At 36.2% G+C, this 24,255-nt stretch overlaps 1 protein-coding gene across 1 annotated transcript in view; it reads left to right on the forward strand.

Annotated features, from left to right (window-relative positions):
• The window catches only part of ACSS3 (acyl-CoA synthetase short chain family member 3), a 181,992-nt gene that overhangs the window by 76,367 nt on the left and 81,370 nt on the right, over positions 1–24,255 (forward strand). The window contains exon 8 of the mRNA XM_008004125.3: positions 18,187–18,338. Coding sequence (XP_008002316.2) covers positions 18,187–18,338 — 152 coding nt within the window. The remainder of the gene's footprint in view (positions 1–18,186; positions 18,339–24,255) is intronic.

A 24,255-nucleotide genomic window follows, 5' to 3' on the forward strand; every position in this document is an offset into this window, starting at 1 on the left:
GTCAACCAACAAGATTTAATTGACATTTATAGAACACTATTCTCGACAGCTGCAGAATACACATTCTTTTTAAATGCCCACAGAATAATTATCAAGATAAACCAAAACCTGGGCCACAAAGCAAACTTCAACTAATTTAAAAATATTTGAAGTCATGCAAAGTCTATTTTAAGACCACAGTATTTTCAAACTAAAAATTACGAAGAGTTAACAGGAAAATCCCCAAACAATTGGAATCTAATCAATATACATCTAAATAATCCATGGGTCAAATAGGAAATATCCAGGAACGCGCGCGCGTGCGCGCGCGCGCACACACACACACACACACACACACACGTCTCTGTGTGTATATATCTCAAACTGATTGAAAAAGAAAGTACATCATATAAAATGTCAGAGGACACAACTAAAGCAGTTCTGAGAGGGAAATTTATAGCACTGAATAGATATATTAGAAAAAAGGGAAACTCAAATCAAGAATATAAGCTCCTATCTCAAGATCCTAGGAAAAGAGGAACAAAATATACCTAAAATCAGGAAGGAATAATAAAGGTAAGAGCAGGAATCAATAACATTGAAAACATAAAAACATAGACAATTAATGAAACAAAAAAAACTTGTTCTTTGAAAAGATAAATAAAATGGACAAACCTCTATAAGCCTGGCAAAGAAAAGAGAGAGAAAACACAGATTACCAGTACCACACATGAAACAGGAGGTATCACTAACGACCTGCAGACATCAAAAGCATAATAAGGGAATACTATGAGAAACTCAACACACATAAATTTGACAGATAAAGATGAAATGGACTAATTCCTCAAAAACCATAAACTCACCAAATGAGAAATAAATTACTAGAATAGCCTTATTACTATTAAGAAAATCCAATATGTAATTAAATAGACTCCCAATAAGAAATCTCCAGACACTGATGATTTTACTGGAAAACTCTACCAATGTTTAAAATAGAAGAGGAGGCGGGGGTGTTTGATATTTCTGTATCCCGTGTGCTATCTACCAATGTTTAAAGGAGAATCAACACCATTTCTGCACAATCTCTTTCAGAAAATAGAAGAGGAGGAAACACTCTCTTAATCATTTAATGAAGCTTGTATTGCCCTAATAATAAGTCAAAGGCAAAAAAAAAAAAAAAAAAAAAAATACTACAAACGAATGTCCTTCATAAGCATATAGACAGATACGAGAATTCTTGACAAAATATTAGCAAATATTTTGAATTCAACAATTCAATAATATATAAAAGGAATTATACACTGACCAAGTGGAATTTATACCAGAGGTACAAGGCTGCTTCAATATCTGAAAATTGATCAAGGTAATCTACCATATTAATAGGCTAAAGAAAAACTATATAATCATATTAATTGATGTAGAAAAAGTTGTTTAATAAATTCACCATTCATTCATAATGAAGAACTACCAGAAAACTAGTAATTGAAAGGAACTTCCTCAACCTGACAAAAGATTACCTATGAAAAAACCTGTTGCTACCTAATCATAAAAGCCTGATTGCTTCTCCTCTGTTGTTCAGAAACAAGGCAAGAATTTCCACTCTCACCCTCTATTCAACATATCTGTGGAAGTTCTAGCTCATTTAATAAAGAAGTATAGGGAGGCTGGGCGTAGAGACTCATGCCTGTAATCCCAGCACTTTGGAAGGTCAAGGAGGGTGGATCACGAGGTCAGGAGTTCAAGATCAGCCTGACCAATATGGTGAAACCCCATCTCTACTAAAAATACAAAAATTAGCCAGGTGTGGTGGTGAACACCTGTAGTCCCAGTTACTTGGGAGGCTGAGGCAGGAGAATCGCTTGGACTCAGGAGGTGGAGGTTGCAGTGAACCAAGATCGCAACACTGCACTCCAGCCTGGGCAACAGAGCAAGACTCCCTAAAATAAATAAATAAATAAATAAATAAATAAATAAATAAAAGCAGAAATATAGAGGGGAAAAAAGACGTACATACCAGAAGGGAAGAAATAAAATTGTCTTTATTTGCAGATGACATGACTATTTGCATAGACAATTACGGAATATACACACACACAAATCCCATAACTAATAAGTGAGTTCAACCCAGTCTCAGGATACAAGATTAATATACAAGTATTCATTGTGTTTCTGTATATCAACAGTGGCCACATATGGCCATAAAGAGCACCATGAAGAATCCTTTTAGAGATGAACTGTTTTGTATCTTGACTGTATCAGTATTCTGATTGTGATAACAGATTGTAGTTTTGCAGTTTTTACACCTGGAGAAAACTGGATAAAGGGTGCATGGGATATATCTGCATTATTTCTTACAACTGCATGTAAATCTGCTTATTTTCCTGATAATTACCACATTTTCAAACAAATTCATAAAATTAACTCATTAAAACAAACAACAAAAATCTTTAATGCCTTATCTCCTGGAAGCTACAACATTCTCTCTTTAAGGCCTTGTCTACACTCAGTAGCTCCAACAGCAGTTGGAGAAGATTGCAGAGTAAGTTCCTGATTAAGAAATGAAATTTCTCCAATTGCTGTCACCATCATTCCATCGCTACAGCTTTTCCTAACATCCCCTGTCATCTCTACTTTTCCAAAGCCAATGGGCATTTTCAGTCTTCACTGTGCTTGACTTCTCAGCATTTGAAAGCGTTGGCCATTTGCTCCATTCTAATCATTCTCGTTCCTTCTAAGGTACAACATGCTCCTGTCTAATGTACCACATGCCCCTGTTTCCCTGCAGTTAATCTTCTGTTCGTTCTTGTCCCAGGAACATTGCCTGAAATATATGCTACTTGTCTGTTAGATTTCAGCTGGTGTCACTTCCTCAGGGAATCCCTCCTTGACCTCTCTGATTAGGTCAAACCCCTTTATCATATTCTCTTAGCACACTGCATTTTCCCTTGGTGGTTTCTATAAAAGTTGCAGATTCATAGTAGTCTCTAGGCTCCTTTGATGTGTTGGTTTCCCACTCTTTCCTCTAACTCTACTAGGGAAGGAGTCATCTGAGTTTGTGTACACCATCAATTCTCAGCTCCTTGCCTTAATGACACATATTCCGTGTTTCATACATATTTGTTAAATAAATGCCTGAATGACAGTATCAGGAAGAAAACTTGACTTACACGTAGAGATTTTTTCTACCAATGAGTAAGAGTAATTTAAATTTTCTTTTTTACCACAGGACTATATGAACAACTTATGTAAGTCAGGCTATATGTTTTATAGACAGAGATTTACTTTCATCAACAGAATTCAACATAAACACGGAACACCTATATTTAAGTAGGTTATTTTCTGAGAGGGAAATTTATAGCACTATATAGATACATTAGAAAAGAGGAAAACTCTCAAATCAAGAATATAAGCTCCTATCTCAAGAACCTAGCAAAAGAGGAACAAAATATACCTAAAACCAGGAAGGAATAATAAAGTTACCAAATAATAAAGGAATAAGTCAGGCTGTATGTTTTATAGACAGAGATTTACTTTTATCAATGGAATTGAACATATTTAAATACAGAACACCTGGCCAGCTCAGTCAGTGGAGTATGAGATGTTTAAAGTATGTAATCCTTGGAGGAAAATTGGATTGACTAGTTAAAATATGGAAACCAATTCTGAATAATTTAGTCTTACTTTTGAGAGGAAAAAAATGAATGCTACTTCTTTAGAAATCTACTTCATTAATAGAGCACTGATTCCAATAGATCTAACCCTAACCATGTATGAACAAGAACAGATATTTGGTAGGATGGTTTTGCCAAGGAGAAGGGATAAAACACAAGCAATCTTTTCACATAGGAATGCAATGTATAAACAAATTTAGCTAGCAGCCTAGTGCATATGTGAATGCACGTGTGTGTGATGGCAAATGGTGATTATACAGAGATATGCTCCCTGGCCTCTCTCTTCTCTCCAGTATTTCTCCCCTTTACCAGACTGTCATCTGCAGAATCAAAATCCAACACTGTTTCTCCAAGGTAAATAAATCTTTCTGGGTCCTGCCTTTCTCCTTATCTTTGCTGTGTACAAATGTGCAAAAGTGTGTGTTGTACACATATTTCAATTTCATGATACAGTAAGCCCAGGCTTCCACAATGACAGTGGTGTGGTTAAGCAAGAAATGAGATTACTGTTCCTTGGCTAGGGTATTACATAGGTCTAAAATGGAATGTTAGTAGTTACTGTTTCTCCTGAAATCTGGCCTGAGAGTAAGCCATAAACTGATTGGTATAATTGGTCTTGATATAGCAGTTGTCATTTTTATGTAATAACAGTCTTTTTTTCCAGTCAAGGGATATAAGTTTGCTCTCATTTTACATTTGTTTGCATTTCACACATGGTATACATCACAGCAAGAAGCCTTTTCAATAAATTCTTCAGTATGTTCGCTAGATTAGCCAGGGCAGATGGCCATTTGTTAATAATTCAATAATTAACTTTGAAGGTATATGCCATACTCTGCCTTCTCAGGCAATAAATTGAATTAGAGAAAGTTGAGGATTTAAAATTCTGAATTGTGGTACAGGAGTATGGTCACTGGACTAGAAATACTAACATATGTGTTGTTATCTTGCTCTGCTTTTATGTACCTATATGACTTAAGCAAATTAATTAAACCTCTTTGGGAGCTCATATTTTAATCATTAAAATGAGAGGGTTGACACATACTCTCTCAATTTTCACTTTTGAGAATCTTCTTCACTTTAATTGGTTTTCTTGAATAAATATATTATTTGGTAATTTATTTTAATTTTTAACTCTGGACTTTATTCCAATTTCTTTTCATGGTTAGGGAATGCTGATTCTTCAAATATATTTACTGAAGTAAACTTTCACTTTAAATTAGTGAACACTTTTAGTGTCGGAGAGGAAGCATACTACTTAAGACTGCCATGGTATGATTTCTGACACTTCTGTTTATTAAGGCCTCAAACAAGTTGCTTTACTGATTTCCGCCTTCGTTTTCTCAACTCTAATTATCAGTAGTAATAATGCCTATGGCATTCAATTGGTTAATCTGTGAAAAAATATTTAGAACATTTAGAATCATTCCCAGGATATAATAGTATAATCGGTTCTGGATGTTATAAGCTATAGTTATTATTCAAAAATACAAATATATTATTTCCCAGAATAGAATTCTAACATATAAACACTAAACATAAATTCTCCTGTAATCCAGTCACTTAAATGCTTGAATATTACTCCACATTTCTTCTTTCAAAGTCTGTTTGTCCTCATAACATTGAATCATTCAAATCAGAGCACTAGAGGCAGCTCCCTTTGGAGCCCATTCTCTCAGCACCAAGAAAAAAAAAATCAGCACACAGGGATGTGTTGATCCAGCTACTACCAATTTTGAAGAATGAGCAGAAGATGTAGACCATTTCTGTTTTTTTGATGGGCATTATCATTATTAGTTTTTCAACCTTGCATAAATATTCAAAAACTTTATAGTATTCAGCTTGATAATCTCTTATTGAATGCTTTTTTCTTAAATTCACAGACAAAAAGGAGAATTTAGATAACCCTAATGTCACAGGATCCTTGGGGTGTCGCTTTTCCAACTGGAAGCCTCTGCAGCTGGTGATGCCTTTGCCTGAGTTTTACTTGGGGCTGCTGGGCTCGCTCTGCGCACTTGTCCTGGCAGGCTGTGCTCAGCTTGTCCTACTGGCCTGGATCCCATGCCAAAGAGTTTGTCACAGCCCTGCCTTGGGGAGCCCCCAGGTCTGGGCTGCCCAAAGGGCCACAGCTCTTCTCTCCTTGTCATCCACAACATGACAAGCAGGGACAGGGGGCTGTGTTTCAGTCCTGTTTGTGTTATAGCTCTTTCAGTTCAGCCATTCGGTAGATCCTGAGTTCTCGTCCCATGTCAAGGGTGCATGAGTATGCAGACAACTGGAGGGTGAGCACGGCAAAAAGGTGCTTTATTGAGCAACAGTACAGCTCTCAGGAGACATGAAGTGGATAGATCCTGTCCACAGGCAAGAGGAGACCTGGACAGGGTAGCTCCTATTTGGAGGCAGGTCATGCCAATATCTGTGCAGCCTACAAATGAGAGGAGACCCAGAGTAGCTACCTCCTATTGGCAGGCAAGTCATCCCATTGAGTCTGCAGCCCTCCAGAATGGATAACTCCTATCTGTAGGCAAGCTGTCCCTCAACTCTGTGAGTCTGACTGAGTCTGGGGTTTTTATGGGCTTCAGAAGGAAGAATGTGCATGCTGATTGGTCTGTTAGTGGCCATGGATAGCCCGGAAAAAGCACCATAAGTTCTCACTCTGGGCCTGGAACCCCACCCAGAACTGACAGCCCTGCCCTCAGGTTTCAGGCTGTCCCTGCCTTGAAGGTGGGGCTTCACTCGGGACCCACCCCTTTCCACCCAGAATCCTGTCTACCTCCTGCTGTCATCAACATTTTGTCGATGGCACCCTGGCTGTCCATGCCAAGGGACACGTGCAGGCCTGTGCAGAACCATCCTCAGCCCTCCTTGGTCCTCATCTTGTGCTCATTGGTGCCCAAAGTTCAGAGGGGGCCAAGGAGGCAGGGGACTGGCATGTCCGCAATGCCTTGAGTGTGCACACACTCGGCTGTGTTGTGATATCACCTGGATAGGGCCACAACTTTGCTACGAAATCAGAGCAGGCACCAGGAGCAGGGAGAGGCCATGCAGCAGGAGCACACACTTCTGAGCCTGTGTGGGGAGAAGGGCTTTCTGGGACTCCGAGAGCACAGGGATACCTGGGTCCATAGTCATGCCTGGGTGGCTGCAACTGCAGCCTGAAGGATTGGGATCCTATCCCGCCGGCTTGGAAAGTTGTCTCCATAGCAACCGCTCCAGATGGACCACTGCTGCCGCCACTAACCTTTCTTTATAGAATGATTGTTGTAGAGATGAACTCTGTACTCTTTATATTTGTTTAGGAATCAAATGGAGTAGTGTAGTTGAAAGTAGTTCAAACGTTTCAAAAATATTATTTTTTTATACAATCCAGTCATGTGTTACATAAAAATGTTTTGGTCAGTGATAGACCACGTATACTTTGTGGTCCCATAATATTATAATGGAGCTGGAAATTTCCTATCATCGTAACATTGTCGCACATTGCATTTCTCACGTTTGTGATGCTAGTGTAAACAAACCTACTGGTATAAATAAACCTACTGTGCTGCCAATGGTGTAAAAGTATACCACATGCAATTATGTGCAGTACATTAATACATGATAATGATAACAACCTACTGTGGCTGGTTTGTGTATTTACTATACTACACATTTTATTTTAGAGTGTACTCCTACATATTAAAAAAGATTAACTCTAAAACAGTCTCAGACAGATCCTTCAGGTGGTATTCCAGAAGAAGTCATTATTGTCATAGCAGATGACAGCTTCATGCTTGCCCCTATAGAGCTTCCAGTGAGAAAAATTGTGGAGATGGAAGACCTTGATTCTGATAATCCTGATCCTGTGTAGGCCTAGGCTAATGTGTATGTTTGTGTCTTAGTTTTTAAACAAAAAAGTTTAAAGTTTTTTAAAAATTGAAAATTTTTAAATGGAAAAAACTTATAGAATGAACATATAAATAATGAAAATAATGTTGTTCAGCTGTACAATGTGTTTATCTTTTAAGCTGTCTCATTACAAGTCAAAAATTAAAAAAATCAAAACATTGATAAAGTAAAATAGTTCCAGTAAGCTAAACTTAATTTATTATTGGAGAAATAAAACTACTTTAGAAATTTAGTGTAGCTTAAGTGTACAGTGTTTACACAATAAGGAGTAGTGTACAATAATGTCCTAGATCTTCATATTCATTCACCACTTACTCACTGACTCACACAAAGCAACTCCTAGTTCTATAAGCTCCATTTCTTGTGAGTGCCCTATATAGGTGTAGCATTTTTTTAATCTTTTATACCGTATTTTTACTGTTATTTTTCTATGCTTAAACATGTTTAGGTACACAGTCACTTACCATTGTGATACAATTGTCTACAGTATTCAGGACAGGAACATGCCATACAGATGTGTAGCCTTGGCGTAAGAGGCGATACCATACAGCCTCAGTATGTGGTAGGCTTCACCATCTAGGTGTGTGTCAAAACACTCTGTGAAGTTTTCTCAAGGCTAAAATCACCTAAAGATACGTATGTCAGAATGTATTCTCATCATCGAGTAACATGTGATTGTACATTTTATACATGTGTAAATAAGAGTAATTATTATCACTTTATATATGTGGACTGAAACTTCAAGCCATTTCCAAATATGCAGGTCTCATATTTGAAAATATTGAGGCTTCCAAGTTAGTTTTTGCATTTAATACTCTTGCTAAGTCATCCCCAAAGTATCTTCAATGAACATCTCAATTACTTCTGTATTTCCCTGTATCTGTAATCTCCACTAAGTCATCCTATACTGTATTTTTCACATGTACACCTTCTGAATAGTTAACCCTTCCCAGGCTTCATTTTCACAGTGTAATTTTATCTCCACATATGTAGTTATCTTCCCTTTGCAAGAATTTTGTGTTTTTATTTATGTTAACCAGTTTTCTCCAATTTGTTTATTCCTTTTTTAAGGACAGGGATTTGCTTCTTTTAAAGACAGAAATATGCAACTTCCTTTTAAGACAAGTAGCCATGATTCTGCTAACTAGTATATTCAATTGTACACATCACACTCCTTTTCTCCCCTTCATGTAATGGAAAATAACATTAAAAAAATCTAGTATATAGCAATCTGCCTTCTGTGTATATAGAATGAGAAAAAATGATGACTCAGCTATTACTCTGATTCAGGCTATATAATTTAATCTTCTCAACTGGAAAAGATTATAAAGCTGATGCTAGCATCTTTTAGATTTCTCCTGTGACTAGTTGTTAAAAATATTTATTTTTGAGTTTATTTTTCTCTTTATGTATATGTTTTATGTTGGAGCTAGCAAGCTCAGCTATTGTCATGGCTCCATCAACAATATTTATTAATGTCTACTGTCAGCTCCAAATCATGCTAGAAGGTAATGGGGAAGCAGAATAAATATCAGATATGGTCCTTACACCAAAAGTTCTGACAATATATTCAAGGAATTAAGATTAATATAAAGTGCAGAAAGCAAACAAATCAAGACACACCTAAATAACAAACTCTTACACTGTGTAGAAGATATGACAATTTCTTTGTAAACTACATAGTGTCATCACCTATGATAAATACTCTACATTTAACTCTTGTATGGTGGCTTAAAAATCTGCACTAGGTTTTTAAGGGAGGTTTGCAACTAGTAGATACGGATAACTTTGTGAATGAGACAATACAAATTAATAATAACTATTATTCATTGAGTGTTGAGTGATCAGAACTCTTCTAAGCACTTTTTATACATTGTTTTAATTATAAGCACAAACCCATGATGTAGATATTTTAAGTCCCCCATTTACAGCTGCTGTAGAAATTTAGAATCAGAGACAGCAAATACATTTGCCAGTGGCACAGGGGACTGGAGCTGGGATTTGAAACAAGCTTCACTGGATTCAAAAGCAGGATTCCCTTGCCATAATCTGGAGAGGGACAATTGAGACGCTGTTGTGTAGTCCAAGATATCCAAGATACATGGCCAGGACTAGAATATTAGTGATCAGAACATTGAGGAGGAGGTTAGGGTGTCAAGTGGCTATTGTAAGAGATGAAAAGGGAGCTGAAAATGGCTCTGATGTCTTCAGCTAGGACAACCAATATAATGGCAGTTATCAACTGAAATACCACAGTAGGAAGAACAACTGGTGGAGAGGGAAGCAATAATTTTGGTTTTGGTAACACTGAGTTTGAAGGTTGTACTCAGATATTCATATGACATTGCAAAGTCAGATTTGATCAAGTTACTCAGGTAAAGACTGAGAACAGAAACAGGAAATTCTTGAGGCTGAGGAAGAGAAACTATATAAATTGAGAGTTAGAAACTGGAGCCAACAGCAGAATTGGAAAAGCAAAGTGTACTAAAGAAGGGTGATGAGAAGGTTTTTCACAGGATGAGGATCAACAGCGCCAAGTGCTATAGAGAAAAGACTAATAAGACAACTGGTGTCATTAGTCCCTTTGATGAGGGCAATTTCACAGGAAAGTTTGTTGTTTCATTTTTGACATGGAGAAATCTGAGCATGTTTGAAGGTTGTTTTGGGCAAAACGTTGGATGTTATGGAGGGACCAGGTTTTGTGCAACCTCAGGCTGAATTGTAGTATGCATATGGAATAGCCACACTTCACTTCCTGGGCAGAAGTCCGGTAGTGTGATTAAGCAAGAACCCATTTAATTTCTCTGCTTACAGCAAAGTCTCATTAATCACAATGAATAAGAAAAACCTTATTTTGTCCCTCTAGTACAGGATAGCAGAGTGACTGCACCTCAGCATGAAATAACTCTGAGATGAAAATAGTCCTGCTAGAAGCAGTGAGTTATGAGCTATACTAGGGGTAAATGCTCTCTGTGACTCTTGAGAATGTTAAATATGTCAGAATCCCTAATTTGCTCAGCACTGCATCTGCAGAATTAGCAGTTTCAGTTTCATTTACTTGACATTAGTACTTCCAAAGGTAAACTTTTTTTTTTTTTAAAGGGATTAGATAGACTCTTATCTGCTAGATAGAAACAATGGCTTATTCATTGGGGGTTGGCTTCAGTATAAGACCCCAAATTGTCAAATCTCAGAGCTAGGAAAAGACAAGAGAAGAACCAAACCAAAAGGATAGCTCTAGACCATTTAGGATACACACCCTGCCCTAGTTTGTTTTATGCTGCTATAACAATACAACAGATGGGGTAATTTATGTAGAACAGAAATTTATTTCTCAGAGTTCTGCAGGCTGTGACATTCAAGATCAAGGTGCTAGAAGGTTCTGTTTCTTGTTTCAAGATGCTGCCTTGTTTCTGTGTCCTCCAGAGAGGACGACCAGTATATCTTCACATGACAGAAGAGCAGAAGGACAAAAGAGAACAAACCCATTCCCACAAACCCTTTGTTTTAGCACCATTTGTCAGAGCCCTCCTAACCTAAACGTCTTCCAAAAATCCCCACCTTCCAACACTGTTGCACTGAGGATTCAATTTTCAACACATGAATTTTGGGAGGCATGTTTCAGACCCTAGCACATACATATCTTCAAAAATAATAGATTTATAGATATTTGTGTCTTGGAGCTTTAGCCATGGAGAAGTCTCAGCTTCTCAGGCCTGGACACAGAGTTGTATCCTTAATTGAAGAAAGGAAATGACTCAAGCCTGAGGAATTGCAACTGTGTGGGACCTACCACAAGGAGACAGTGAAGAGGGATTGTCAAAATAGCAAACTGATAGAAAGCATTAATCTGAACCATGTGACATTGCTGGTATTTGACTGCTTTGACTTGTGAAAATGGTGATTCCATATGATTAAAGTAATGGGGAGTAGGGAAAGAAGGAAGGTTGGTTGGAGACCTGAGATTAACCAATAAATTGTTGGTTCTTTGAGAATATTTATAGCTCTTTAATAGAAGTGCATTAAAAGGGTAGTCTTGGCAATTTACCTATCTTGTGGAACAGAAAATGAAGGGATGTTATTGTCTCTACATGTCCATCTGCGGTCTTGCTTCCTCCAAGCTGTTTCTGAGACAAATGGAAAATCTTTGAGGAGCATTTTGTGTTTTGAGATGCTTTCATATACTTCAACAATTTTTGTTTATTGACTCTTATTCAGAATCTCATAAAAGCTATTGACTCCTCTTCCATAGGAAAACGAACATATGTACATACCTTAATTTAATTTCAGAATATCCATGAACTCCTCTGAAGTTCGGGCCACAAACTCTGTATCTATGAAATTAACATATGATCTTCTCAAGTAGTGATACAACCAACAACCAACGAGAACACTGGAGGAGAGTGATACTCTTAAAAGGTCTCTGTGTAACACAGAAAGAGCTTCTGGGTCAGAGCTAATCCTTCCATCTCTAGAGAAAGGTCACTTGTACTCAGGGTACTATGTCCTATAAATCATGACATTTATGTCCAGTCTAGAGTCTGGTTTATAGGGCAAGGCATAAAGAATTAAAGACAATGAAGCATTTGTCCCCAGTAATTTCCTCTGTGTATGGTCATAATCAGATTTCAATTATCATTATATTCACTTGTTAACACTTGGATTTAGCTCATTTATTTGTAACAAATGGAGAAAATTCGAAACAGCTAGCGTTACATTCTAGGCTCATCCATTAGGGCAACCAGGCAGTTTGGTATTGAAAAATAGCCTTGTCTGAGATAATGCCGATCAAAGGACCACGTATCGGTTCTAAATCCTGGCCGCAGATTAGAATTACTAAAATACAACAGTGGTCAGCCCAAATCAAGACCAATTGAATAAGAATCTCTCGAAGTGGCACCAGACATTGGTTTCATTCAAAAGCATCCCAAGAAGTTCTACTGTACATTTAGGGTTAGTAACCACTGAATTTGAGCAATATTAGATGGTGGTTTGAATAAGATGGAGAAAGGCAAGATGGCAGCCTATCCTTACAGGTGAAGCCAGCAGAATGATGGGACATCTCTAGCAAGTAAGAATCAGGGAAGTCAGTCTGATCTGAATCAGATTGTATTTACAAGTAAGTTTTCAATTCTTAAAGGAGCATCTGCTATAACACAAAGTCCTTCGTCTGAGGATCTTAAGGCATAGGTCAATTATCCCATTTGGCTTTAAAGCAGCAGTAATGTTTTGAAACTTGGAACAAAATAATGTGAGTTATACAGAGAGGGGCACTGAGGAAGAAAAGGCCCATTTTTGAAGAGATTGTACACCCTCTTTTTTCATATTTTAAAACTTACAAAAGGGTAAACATTGGAAACCTCACCATCCCCTGTTCCAGCTTTACAATTTATCTCCCTTGAAGATTGTCAATCTTATGCACACTATTCTACATTTTGATTTTTTTTTTTTCACTAAATAGTATATATCCTGGATAACTGCTTACGTTTTAACAAGTTTTAACTTTAAATGTTGCCGTCCCAAGCACTCATCCCTTGATAAAGACACATGAGCTGTAGTAGGAACTCAGCAAATGCTATTTCCAGTTTTGTCACTATCCTGAAATAAACAAAACAACCTGTCTGCTGAAATAAAATTTGCTACTAGTCTATAAAGGATGCTGCTGTCTTCACCTTAGAACTGCTGTGGAAACATGCCTTGGGTGACATTTCTCAAAAGTAGTATTCAGAAAGAGACCAGATGTATTTCTAATCCTGTCACCAAAAAAGAGGCAAAACTGCAGTTGACTCAAAAAGTTTTATATCAGTGTCTGGGAAATCACAAGTAGTCTTGACCTCAAGACTTGAAGAAATGGAATCATAGGATTAATAATAAAGCAAATTTTTTGTCCAAAGATTTAACTCTATTGTTTAATTATAACTTAATTTTGCTAAGTGGTTGTATTTCGCCGCTTTCCTGTGTTGAAAACTTAACCTTAGTAGAAAATATGTGAGAAGGTGAGACAGTAACTGGTTTTCTAACTGGGGGCTTGTCATCTACAATACATACTAATATAATGAATCATAACTAGTAGAAAATTATATATGGATGTTAATATTAAGGCATTTTGGTAACTGTTTTGGTTTCTGTGCTGTGTACCTTGTTAGCCACATTATAAATCTTGCTAATATTAGCAATTGATGTTTTATAACTCTCTGAGGTTAAATTTTATAATTTCTAACAGCTGAAAGCTTAGAATTTTGGCTTCGTCTTTGTAGACATCCCTTTCTACCTTTATTATCTAGGAAGCAACCAATAATGTAGACTTAGTTTGGGAGAAAGAAATTAAATAAACAACTGGTAACCACATTGGTTTGAGTTTGAGGAGCTTTAAAGTTGATATTTTTGACTACATTATTGCTTTTGGTGTATATGTTGTTTGTTTAAAATCCCTGCAACCTTAGAATCTTCTTATTTTTAAATTGAATATTGCCTGGGTTACTGCCCCTTACTGAAAACCAAGTTATGGAATCAATGTCTTATTCTTTAGGCAGGTCAGTATGCTTAATGTGTTCCTGGCTGCTTTTAAAAAGCATTATGAAGATATTTTATTGCTTATGTGTGCCTGCTTGTCTATGTGTGTGTGCATGTGTATGAAGGCAGGAAAGAATTATAAATAAAATCAAAAAGCCATTGAGTCACTTTTATTTAGCATTAATAATAAAAGATTCTTACAGGCTTTGCTTCAGCTTTCCGAAGCTACTGGTGGTGGTAGGTACTGAGAACATACAAGTCCTCCATTTATTACTGCATTCTTTCTGTTTATTGGACACAAATAGCTTGCAGCATATACTGTGCAATTTCTAATAATATTATCCCATACACACACACATAGACATACACACATCCAAACTTATGAGAATGTGTGTTCCATTAAAGCAGGACCTTATCTGGCTTATTCACGCAATTGTTCCCAGAATATTTATTAAATAAATAAATACACCAGTGTTACCCACTTTATTATTTGTTTGTATGTAAACAATAGTTTATGATGAAAGATCTTTCTCTATGCTACATTATATTAACTGAAATGTTTACATTATTCTGGGCTTAATATATATGTTAATCATCAGACTACTTTTGAAATGGGTAATTTCTTTAATATCACAATTGTTTTAATTAAATTTGACATTGAACAGAAGGTCTTAAAAAAGAAAAAACTAAAATATATAAATATTAAAGTAATTTTAAATAGGAAAACATTTTATTCATAACATTGAATTATCTTCTGGGGAATGGACAGTAAAACACAAAGCAACTGAACTTTTCTATGTTCAATTAACTTATGAAAGAACATCGTGAGATTTTATGAACACTTCTTTACTATTCTAATAGTAATGCTACATTATCATGATTTTTATATTCCGTAAGTATAATATTGATGAAAATTAGTTTGGTACAGGGTCAGACTTGCAATAGAAGTTAAAATCATGTAATATAAAAAGTATGCTGTAGTTTTTTTACTAATAGTCATGTATTGCTTAACAATGGAGATATGTTCTGAGAAATGTATCCATAGATTTTATTACTGTGTGTACATCAAAGAGTATACTTACACAAACCTGGTGGTATAGCCTACTACATAACTAGGCTATATAGTATAGTCTATTGCTCAAGGCTACAAACCTGTACATGTTACTGTGTTGAATACTACAGGCAATTGTAGCACATGGTATTTGTATAGCTAAATATATCTAAACATAGAAAAAGTGCAGTAAAACTATGGTATCATGCCTGTAATCCTAGCACTTTGAGAGGCCGAGGCAGGCAGATTGCCTGAGGTCAGAAGTTCAAGACCAGCCTGGCTAACATGGTGAAACCCTGTCTCTACTAAAAAGACAAAAACTAGCTGGGCATGGTGGCGGTGCCTGTAATCCCAGGTGCTCAGGAGGCTGAGGCAGGAGAATCCCTTGAACCCGGGAGGCAGAGGTTGCAGTGAACCAAGATCCTGCCACTGCACTCCAGCCTGAGAGCAAGGCCCTGTCTCCAAAAAAAAAAAAAAAAAAAAAAAAAAAAAAAAAAAAAAAAAGAAAAGTCCCTGGTGATCCATGCCTTTTTTTTTTTTTTTTTTTTTTTTTTTAGTGTAATCATGGACCGCTAAGACACTCACTCTTTAAAAACAGCAGACAAAATTTTGCCTATCACAGCAAGTTTACACTGATGTGTGCCTGCTGTATGAGCACATCTCAGCATGGTTATTCTGTCCTTGGAATCCTTAATTATTTAGGGGATGTCTCATCCGCTGTAGTCTTTCGGGCGTGCACCTGTGTCTTTCTGGCGTGCACCTGTAGTCCCAGCTACTCAGGAGGCTGAGGCAGAGAGAATCGCTTCAACCCAGGAGGTCGAGGTTGCAGTCAGCCAAGATCGCACCACTGCACTCCAGCCTGCGCGACAGAGCGAGACTCTGTCTTAAAAACCACCAAAACAAAGCACAAAAATATGGTATCATAATTATCTAAAACATTGCTATATGGCATAGGACTATATTTTTAATACTTGATATGCCCTTATTGTTATCATTAAACATAAGTAATTGGGGGCACTGTAAAATACTGTGTCCTCTATGTAGGTGGTCTTACATGGTATATCATTTTAATTATGATATTAATATCACCCTTTAGTGAGTAATTATTTTCTCATGACACTGGCACTGTCGTGGAATTCAATTTCGATTGGCTATAAAATATCTTTCTTCAGTGGAGGTTAAATTATCCTACAATATTATCTCAGTGCCTTTAGCTTATTGAGAAAACATTGGCAAAATGATTTATTCTTATTTAACAGGCAAGTAAATGGAAGCATAGACAGGGTAAGTCAGTTGCACAAGGTCAGTTAATAAATCATTTTCACGTGGGTGAGATCACATTTTCTAAGTCACAGTCTAATACTCAGGGAACTGATCAATGCCTGAGACATATCAAAAAAGTAAAAATAAAATGTTTACCTTGTTTGTTAGAAGGAATAAAGTTGCAGACTCATTTCAGACTGATATACTAAAGGCTTCAAAATTTGTGAGTGAAATTATGTACATGTGTTGCCAGGTTGTATTTTGCAGCTTTTTGTATTATTTGCATGTGTTGATTTGTATGAAGAGTAATGAAATAAATTGAAATAGTGCTTTCGATAGTTGTGATAATCAAAATGAATTTCCAGCTGCAGCAAATACTTTTTTGGTACTAAAAAGGCAAAATAGAAAGCAATAGAAGATAAAACAAGTTGAAATAGTTTTTTTTTTAATAGGAACATAATTACATTAAAGAATATTAAAGAAAACTATTTAAAAATAATTTTAAAATAGTGTTCTATCAATGATCTAATCAATGAGTATTGAATCTAAATTATTGGACAACTATCCTATACCTCATTTATAGTTCATTCCTTTTTCTAAATTAAAAAAATTAATATATCTGTCATGATATCATCATTTTTTTCTTATTCCCTGTTTGGGGACATTGTTGAGTGTGCTACTAGCAAATCCTTTGCTCTTTTTACCTTAGTTCGGTGTTTCCTACAGGTCATTTACAGAGTTTCATGGGAAACTGAGATTGAGAATTTAATCAGGGAGGTTTAGGAAATATTAAATACAGTTACCCTTCTCTTAGAAATCAGTAATACATCTTAACCCTTTTAAGGTTAGAAATGATCTAAGATTAAAAAACCCTGTTGCCATTTGTTTACCTCCAACTTCCACAAAAGGGTTTGGCTGTGAAATATATATACACACACATATACACATATACACACACATATATACATATATATGTGTGTGTATATATATTTCCAAAACATATATTAACATTCCAGTCATCTTGCTTTAGAAACACAGGAAAAGGTAGCAGTGATGAGGATTGATTATGAAAGAAGGGGATGTGACTTGGCCAAGATAGATTTTATGGGTTAGTTAGAATGTTTGCAGACTTACTGATTTATTTTAGTAACTTGCCTATTTTCCACTTTGCAGAAACATCAACTAAACCTTTCTTTGTCTTTTGAATTGCATGGCTTGCCAAATTGCAAGATTTTTATGCATGATTTTCCATTGAACATATACAATGTTATTTTGAGTCTGTGAAAAACATGCGCTTTGGCACATCTTATTGGATTATTTTTAATTCATAGGAGTTACTTTTCTTGGAGTAAGACATTTAACTGAAAAGGTCATTGCTCAGGAATCACTGCTTTTGCAGATTTTTCTTTTTTCTCAAATGTTTTGAGAAATACTGTTGTCACTTTTAATAGTGATCATGAAAAATACGTTAAAGTTCAATATTCATAACAACCATATTTAGTTTTTTTTTGCAAATACAAGAATGTTTTATGTTCTTAATTTGAATGTGATATGTATTTTTAATTCTTTATTTTTCAAAACTTGATGAAGAAAAAATTATAATTTGAAAGCTTTTAAGATACTATAATGGAGCAAACAGCCTCTCTTATGCCTGGGTATTTGGTTTGCTTTATTTATGACAGAACATGGAAATATTTTAAAACTAAGATTTGTTGAAAACCCCATATTATTAACATTGTTGTGTTAAATGTATAACTATTGAACTGTCAGTAAAATATGAGACATTTTACCCAGTGACATTTTAAATGAATCTCATTGTAGGGGAAGCCTGTGGGAACACCAGATGCTGGCGCTTATTTCCGTGTGCTTGCAGAGCATGGAGTAGCTGCCTTGTTTACAGCACCAACTGCAATTAGAGCAATCCGTCAACAGGATCCTGGGGCAGCCTTGGGGAAGCAGTACTCTCTGACAAGGTGATGTGGGGATGCATAGGACAAATGACATTAGAAAGTGCAATCAAAATGAATAAGTGAACATTATAGTTTTTTCTGGTACTGCAATACTCTTATATGAAAAGCCAAAAGATTTGGAGTGTTATTAAGAATAACTTGTCTAAATATAATTTTGAAATAGTTGTAATTTTAACTCTGCTTAGAGATGTTAAAATATTATATCATGTTAATTTCAGTCCAAATATTACCAAAATATTACTTTAAAAAATCACTCTTCTTATATTTTCCTTAAAAGGCAAAATGTCAATTGTAACTTAAAATGCACAGATAGATGGATGCAGATTTACTAGCATCTGTCTTTTGAAAATAGAAGAATGGGTTACATGAAGGGACAATATGTATACAGATAAAATGTGAAAAATTATAGTCCAAATTAAATATGTTAAAAAAGTGAAGAACAAAGAGACTTAGGTAAATACAGAATAATAGTGGGAGATGTCAGCACCACACTGACAGTATTCAACAGATCATCGAAGCAGAAAACTAACAAAAAATATTTGGGACTCAACACTCAATCAAATGGACCTGACAGACATCCACAGAACACTCCACCCAACAACAACAGAATATTCATTCTTCTCATCTGCATATGAGAAATACTCTGAAATCGACCATGTGCTCAGCCATAAAGCAATTCTCAACAAATTAAAAAACGTAAAAATGATACTCTCAGACCACAGTGAAAAAAAAATAGAGATTTTAATATCGAGAGGCTCTCTGAAAATCAAAAGATTACATGGAAATTAAACAATCTACTCCTGGGTGACTTTTGGGTAAACAATGAAATTAAGGTAGAAATCAAGAAATCCTTTGAACTGAATGAAAACAAACGTACAACAAATCAGATTCTCTGGGCCATAGCTAAAGTAATGGTAAGAGGGAAGTTTATAGACCTACATGCCCACAAAAAAAGTTAGAAAAATCTCAAATTAACAACCTAACATCACACCTCGAGGAACTAGAAAAACCAGAGCAGACCAATCCCAAAGCTACCAGACAAAAGAAAACCAAATTAGTTCTGAACTGAAAAAAATTTAGATGCTAAAAAACCATATGAAAGATCAATAAAACCCAAAGTTATATTTTTAAAGAATAAAAAAACTGATAGGCCACTTGCTAGATAGACTATTTAAAAAAGGGGAAGATCCAAATAAATACAATCAGAAATGACAAAGGAGACATTAGCACTGACTCAACAGAAATGTAAAAAGTCCTGAGACAATTACAAATACCTCTATGCACACAAAGTAGAAAACCTAGAATAAATGGATACATTTCTGAAAACATACAGTCTCTTAAGATTGAACCAAGAGGCCAGATGCAGTGGTTCATGCCTCTAATCCCAGCACGTTGAGAGGCCAAGGCAGGTGAATCACGCGGTGGAGATCCCTGGCCAACATGGTGAAACCCCATCTCTATTAAAAATACAAAAATTAGCCAGGTATGGTGGTGTGGGCCTGTAGTCGCACCTACTTGGGAGGCTGACGCAGGAGAATGGCTTGAACCTCAGGGGCAGGTGTTGCAGTGAGCCAAGGTCATGCCATGGCACTCCAGCCTGGCCACAGAGTGGGACTCCATTAAAAAAAAAAAAAAAAAGATTGAACCAAGAAGAAATTGAAACCCTTAATGAACCAATAAGGAGTTCTGAAACTGAATCAGTAATAAAAATCCTACCAACCAGAGAAAGCCCTGCACCAGATGAATTCACAGGCAGGTGAATTCTACCAACATAGAGAAGAGTTGGTACCAATCCTATTGAAACTATTTCAGGAAGTTGAGGGGGAGGGATTCCTTCCTAACTCATCCTATAAGGCAAGCATCATTCTGATACCAAACTCTGGCAGAGATAAAATGAAAAAAGAAAACTTTAGTCCAGTATTCCTAATGAACATAGATGCAAAAATTCTCAACTGAATCCAACAGCACATCAAAAAGCTAATCCACCATGATCGAGTAGGCTTTACTCCTGCAATGTAAGGTTGGTTCAACATATGCAAATCACTAAATGTGATTCATCACATAAACATAACTAAAAACAAAAGCTATGTGATTATCTCAATAGATGCAGAAAAATATATAAATAAAATTTAGGATCCCTTCATTTTAAAACCCCAAACAAGGCATCAAAGGAACATACCTCAAAACAGTAAGACTCATCTATAACAAATCTACAGCCAACAATATACTGAACAGGCAAAAGCTGGATGGATTCCCCACCACAACAAGACAACGACGTCCACTCTCATCACTCCTATTCAACATAGTTCTGGAAGTCCTTACCAGAGCAATCACTCAAGAGAAAGAAATAACAAAGACATCCAGAAGGAAAAGAGGAAGTCAAACTATTTCTCTTTGCAGATAATATGATTCTATACCTAGAAAACCCTATAGTCTCTGCCCAAAGGCTCCTAGATCTGATACACAACTTCAGTAAAGTTTCAAGATACAAAATCAATGTACAAAAATAAGTAACATTTCTATACACCAATTATATCCAAGCTGAGAGCCAAACAAAAAAAATGCAGTCCCATTCACATTAGCAGTGAAAAGAATAAAATACCTAGGAATACACCTACAGGGAGGTGAAAGATCTCTACAATTGTAATTACAGAACACTACTGAAAGAAATCAGCGATGACACAAATAAATGGAAAACATTCCATGCTCATGGTTAGGAAGAATCAATATTTTAAAAATGGTCATACTGCCTAAAGCAATTTACAGATTAAATGCTATTCCTATCAAGTTACCAATAACACTTTTCACAGAAGTAGAAAAAATTATTCTAAAATTTATATGGAACCAAAAAGAGCTCAAATAGCCAAAGCAATTTGAAACAAAAAGAACAAAGCCAGAGGCATTATACTACCTGACTTTAAACTATACTATAAGGCTACATTAACTAAAATGGCATAGTACTGCCTCAGAAACAGACACATAGACCAGAGGAACAGGTTAGAGAACCCAGAAATAAAGCTACAGATCTACCACCATCTAATCTTTGACAAAGTTAACAATAACAAGCAATTGGTAAAGGACTCCATTCAATAAATGGTGCTAGGATAACTGGCTAGCCATATGCGTAAGGTTAAAACCAGACTCATTCCTTTTACCATACACAAAAATAAACTCAACGTGAATTAAAGACTTAAATATAAAACCTAAAACTATAAAAACCCTAGAAGAATATACAGGAAATACCATTCTGGGCATAGACCCTGGCAAAAATTTCATGATGAAGACTCCAAAAGCAATTGCAAAAACAAAAACAAAAACAAAAACTGACAAGTGCAATTAAACTAAAAAGCTTCAAGACAGCAAAAGAAACTATCATCAGAGAAAACAGACAATATAGAGTATGGGAGACAATATTTGCCAACTATATATCAGAGAAAGATTTAATATCTGGAATATATAAGGAGCTTAAATAATTCAACAAACAAAAACCAAACAACCCCATTAAGAAATGGGCAAAGGACATTGTATTAGTCCATTCTCACATTGTATAAAGAAATACCTGAGACTGGGTAATTTATAAAGAGAAGAGGTTTAATTGGCTCATGGTTTTACAGGCTGTACAGGAAGCATGATGCTGTCATCTGCTCAGCTTCTGAGAAGGTCTCAGGAAACTTGGCAAAGACATGGGATCAACCTGAATGCCCATCAGTGGTGGACTGGATAAAGAACATTTGGTACATGTACACCATAGAATACTACACAGCCATAAAAAGAATATCATGGCCTTCACAGCAACGTGGATGGAGATGGAGACCATTATCCTAAGCAAATTAATGCAGGAACAGAAAACCAAATACTGCATGTTTACTCTTCTAAGTGTGAGCTAAACATTGAGTACACATGGACACAAAGAAGGGAACAATAGACACAAGGGACTACTGGAGGGTAGAGTGTAGAGGGTCAGAATAAAAAAACTACTCATCAGGTACTATGCTCGTTACCTGGACTACTTGATAATCTGTACACCAAACACCACAACACACAATTTATCCATGTAACAAATCTGCACATGTACACCCTGAACCTAAGATACAAGTTGGAAAAAGCAAAGTGAAGAAAAATATTTTATTTTTGTTTTGTAATAATGTGCTTTGAATAGTCTAGGTATTTTTCTGCTGGTTTATGGATATATATATGTGTGTGTGTATATATATATGTATGTGTGTGTATATATATATTTTTTTTAATTGAGGCAGAGTCTCACTCTGCTGCCCAGGCTTGAGTGCAGTGGCATGATCCTGGCTCACTGCAACCTCTGCCTCCCAGGTACAAGCGATTCTCTTGCCTCAGCTTCCCAAGTAGCCGGAATTACAGGTGCCTGCCACCACACCTGGCTAATTTTTGTACTATTAGTAGAGACAGGGTTTCATCATGTTGGCTAGGCTGGTCTCAAACTCCTGACCTTAGGTTATCTGCCTGCCTCAGCCTCCCAAAGTGCTGGGATTACAGGAATGTGCCACTGCACCAGATCACGTACCTACATTTTTGTTTAATCTTATACATAATCGAAGATAATTATAGCAAGTTGCATCTTCAAGGAGAATGCCAACATCAGTCTCATTGCACCTCTTTGCATTAGTTTACTATCCTAAACTAAAAGAAGAGATTTATCGTTTACTCAAGTCAAAACGTGGGCTTGATTTAAGGCGGCTTACATTGTATTGTACAAGTGAAACACCAGAGTATTTTAATTTTATGTTTCTGTTGCCCAAGAGAATTAAAATAGGTATTAGGCCCTGAATCCCAGTGTCCCTGTGACTGCCTGTGAATCATGTTAGAACCAATATCAACAAAGGTCTCTTCAGCTAAGACTTTCCAGTGTTAGAAAGACAAAAAGAGTAGGATCTCTAAAACATTTATCATAATAGCCTACACAGTCAATGTCACTGCCAGAAACTCTTGCAGCCAGGTCACTAAGGCATTTACAGTCATCACTAACACTGATCTCAAGTGGTGAAGCTGTATGGAGACTACACCACTGCACCCACATAGTACCAGAACCATTGCACTCTGCCCAACTGATGCCCTCCAGCCCATTGTCAGGTGAAAGTTTTTCCCTATGAAAGTCATTCTCTGAAGTTTGGAAGAGGAGACTGTAATAGAAGATGCACAAGCATTAATGTGGGAATACCAGAAACACGAAAACGCAAGGGAACATGCTGCCACCAAGGGAACATGAGAGTTTCCCAGTATCTGACCCCCAAATTTACAGAAATGTATGAATTTATTGAAGAGGAAATTAAATTAATGATCTTAAGAAAACCAAGAGAGACAAAATAGTATACAAATAGAAAATTCAATGAAATCAGCAAAATAATTCATGATCTGAACGACAACTTCAACAAAGAAATAGATATCGTAAAGAAGAACCAGAAATCTTGGAGCCAAAGATTTCAATCAATTAAGCAAACAAAAAATACAATTGAGAGCTTTAATAGTAGATTAGATAAAGCAGAAAAAGAATCTGTGGACCTAAAAATCAGTCTTTTGAAATGACTCATTCACGGGAAGAAATGAAAAAAGAATGAAAAGGGGTGAAGACAGCCTATGAGATTTATGGGACATCATTAAGTGAAGAAGTGTTGCATTATGTTATTTAAGAAGGGAAGTGACAGAGAAAGAGACTAACAGCTTATTTAATGAAATGCATTCTGAAAAATTCTGAAAACTTGTAAGTCTTGGGAGAGATATGGATATTCAGACCCCTAAAGCTCACGGATCCCAAAATACATTAAAGAGGCACATTATAATTATATTATCAAAAATCATCAACAGAATTTTAAAAGCGACAAAGAAAAGCATCAAATTACATATAAGGAAATTTCTATGGACCATCAGCAGATTTCTCAGTAGAAGCCTT

This window comes from Chlorocebus sabaeus, chromosome 11 (genome assembly GCF_047675955.1).
Source record: "Chlorocebus sabaeus isolate Y175 chromosome 11, mChlSab1.0.hap1, whole genome shotgun sequence".
In the NCBI taxonomy this organism is placed as follows: Eukaryota; Metazoa; Chordata; class Mammalia; order Primates; family Cercopithecidae; genus Chlorocebus; species Chlorocebus sabaeus.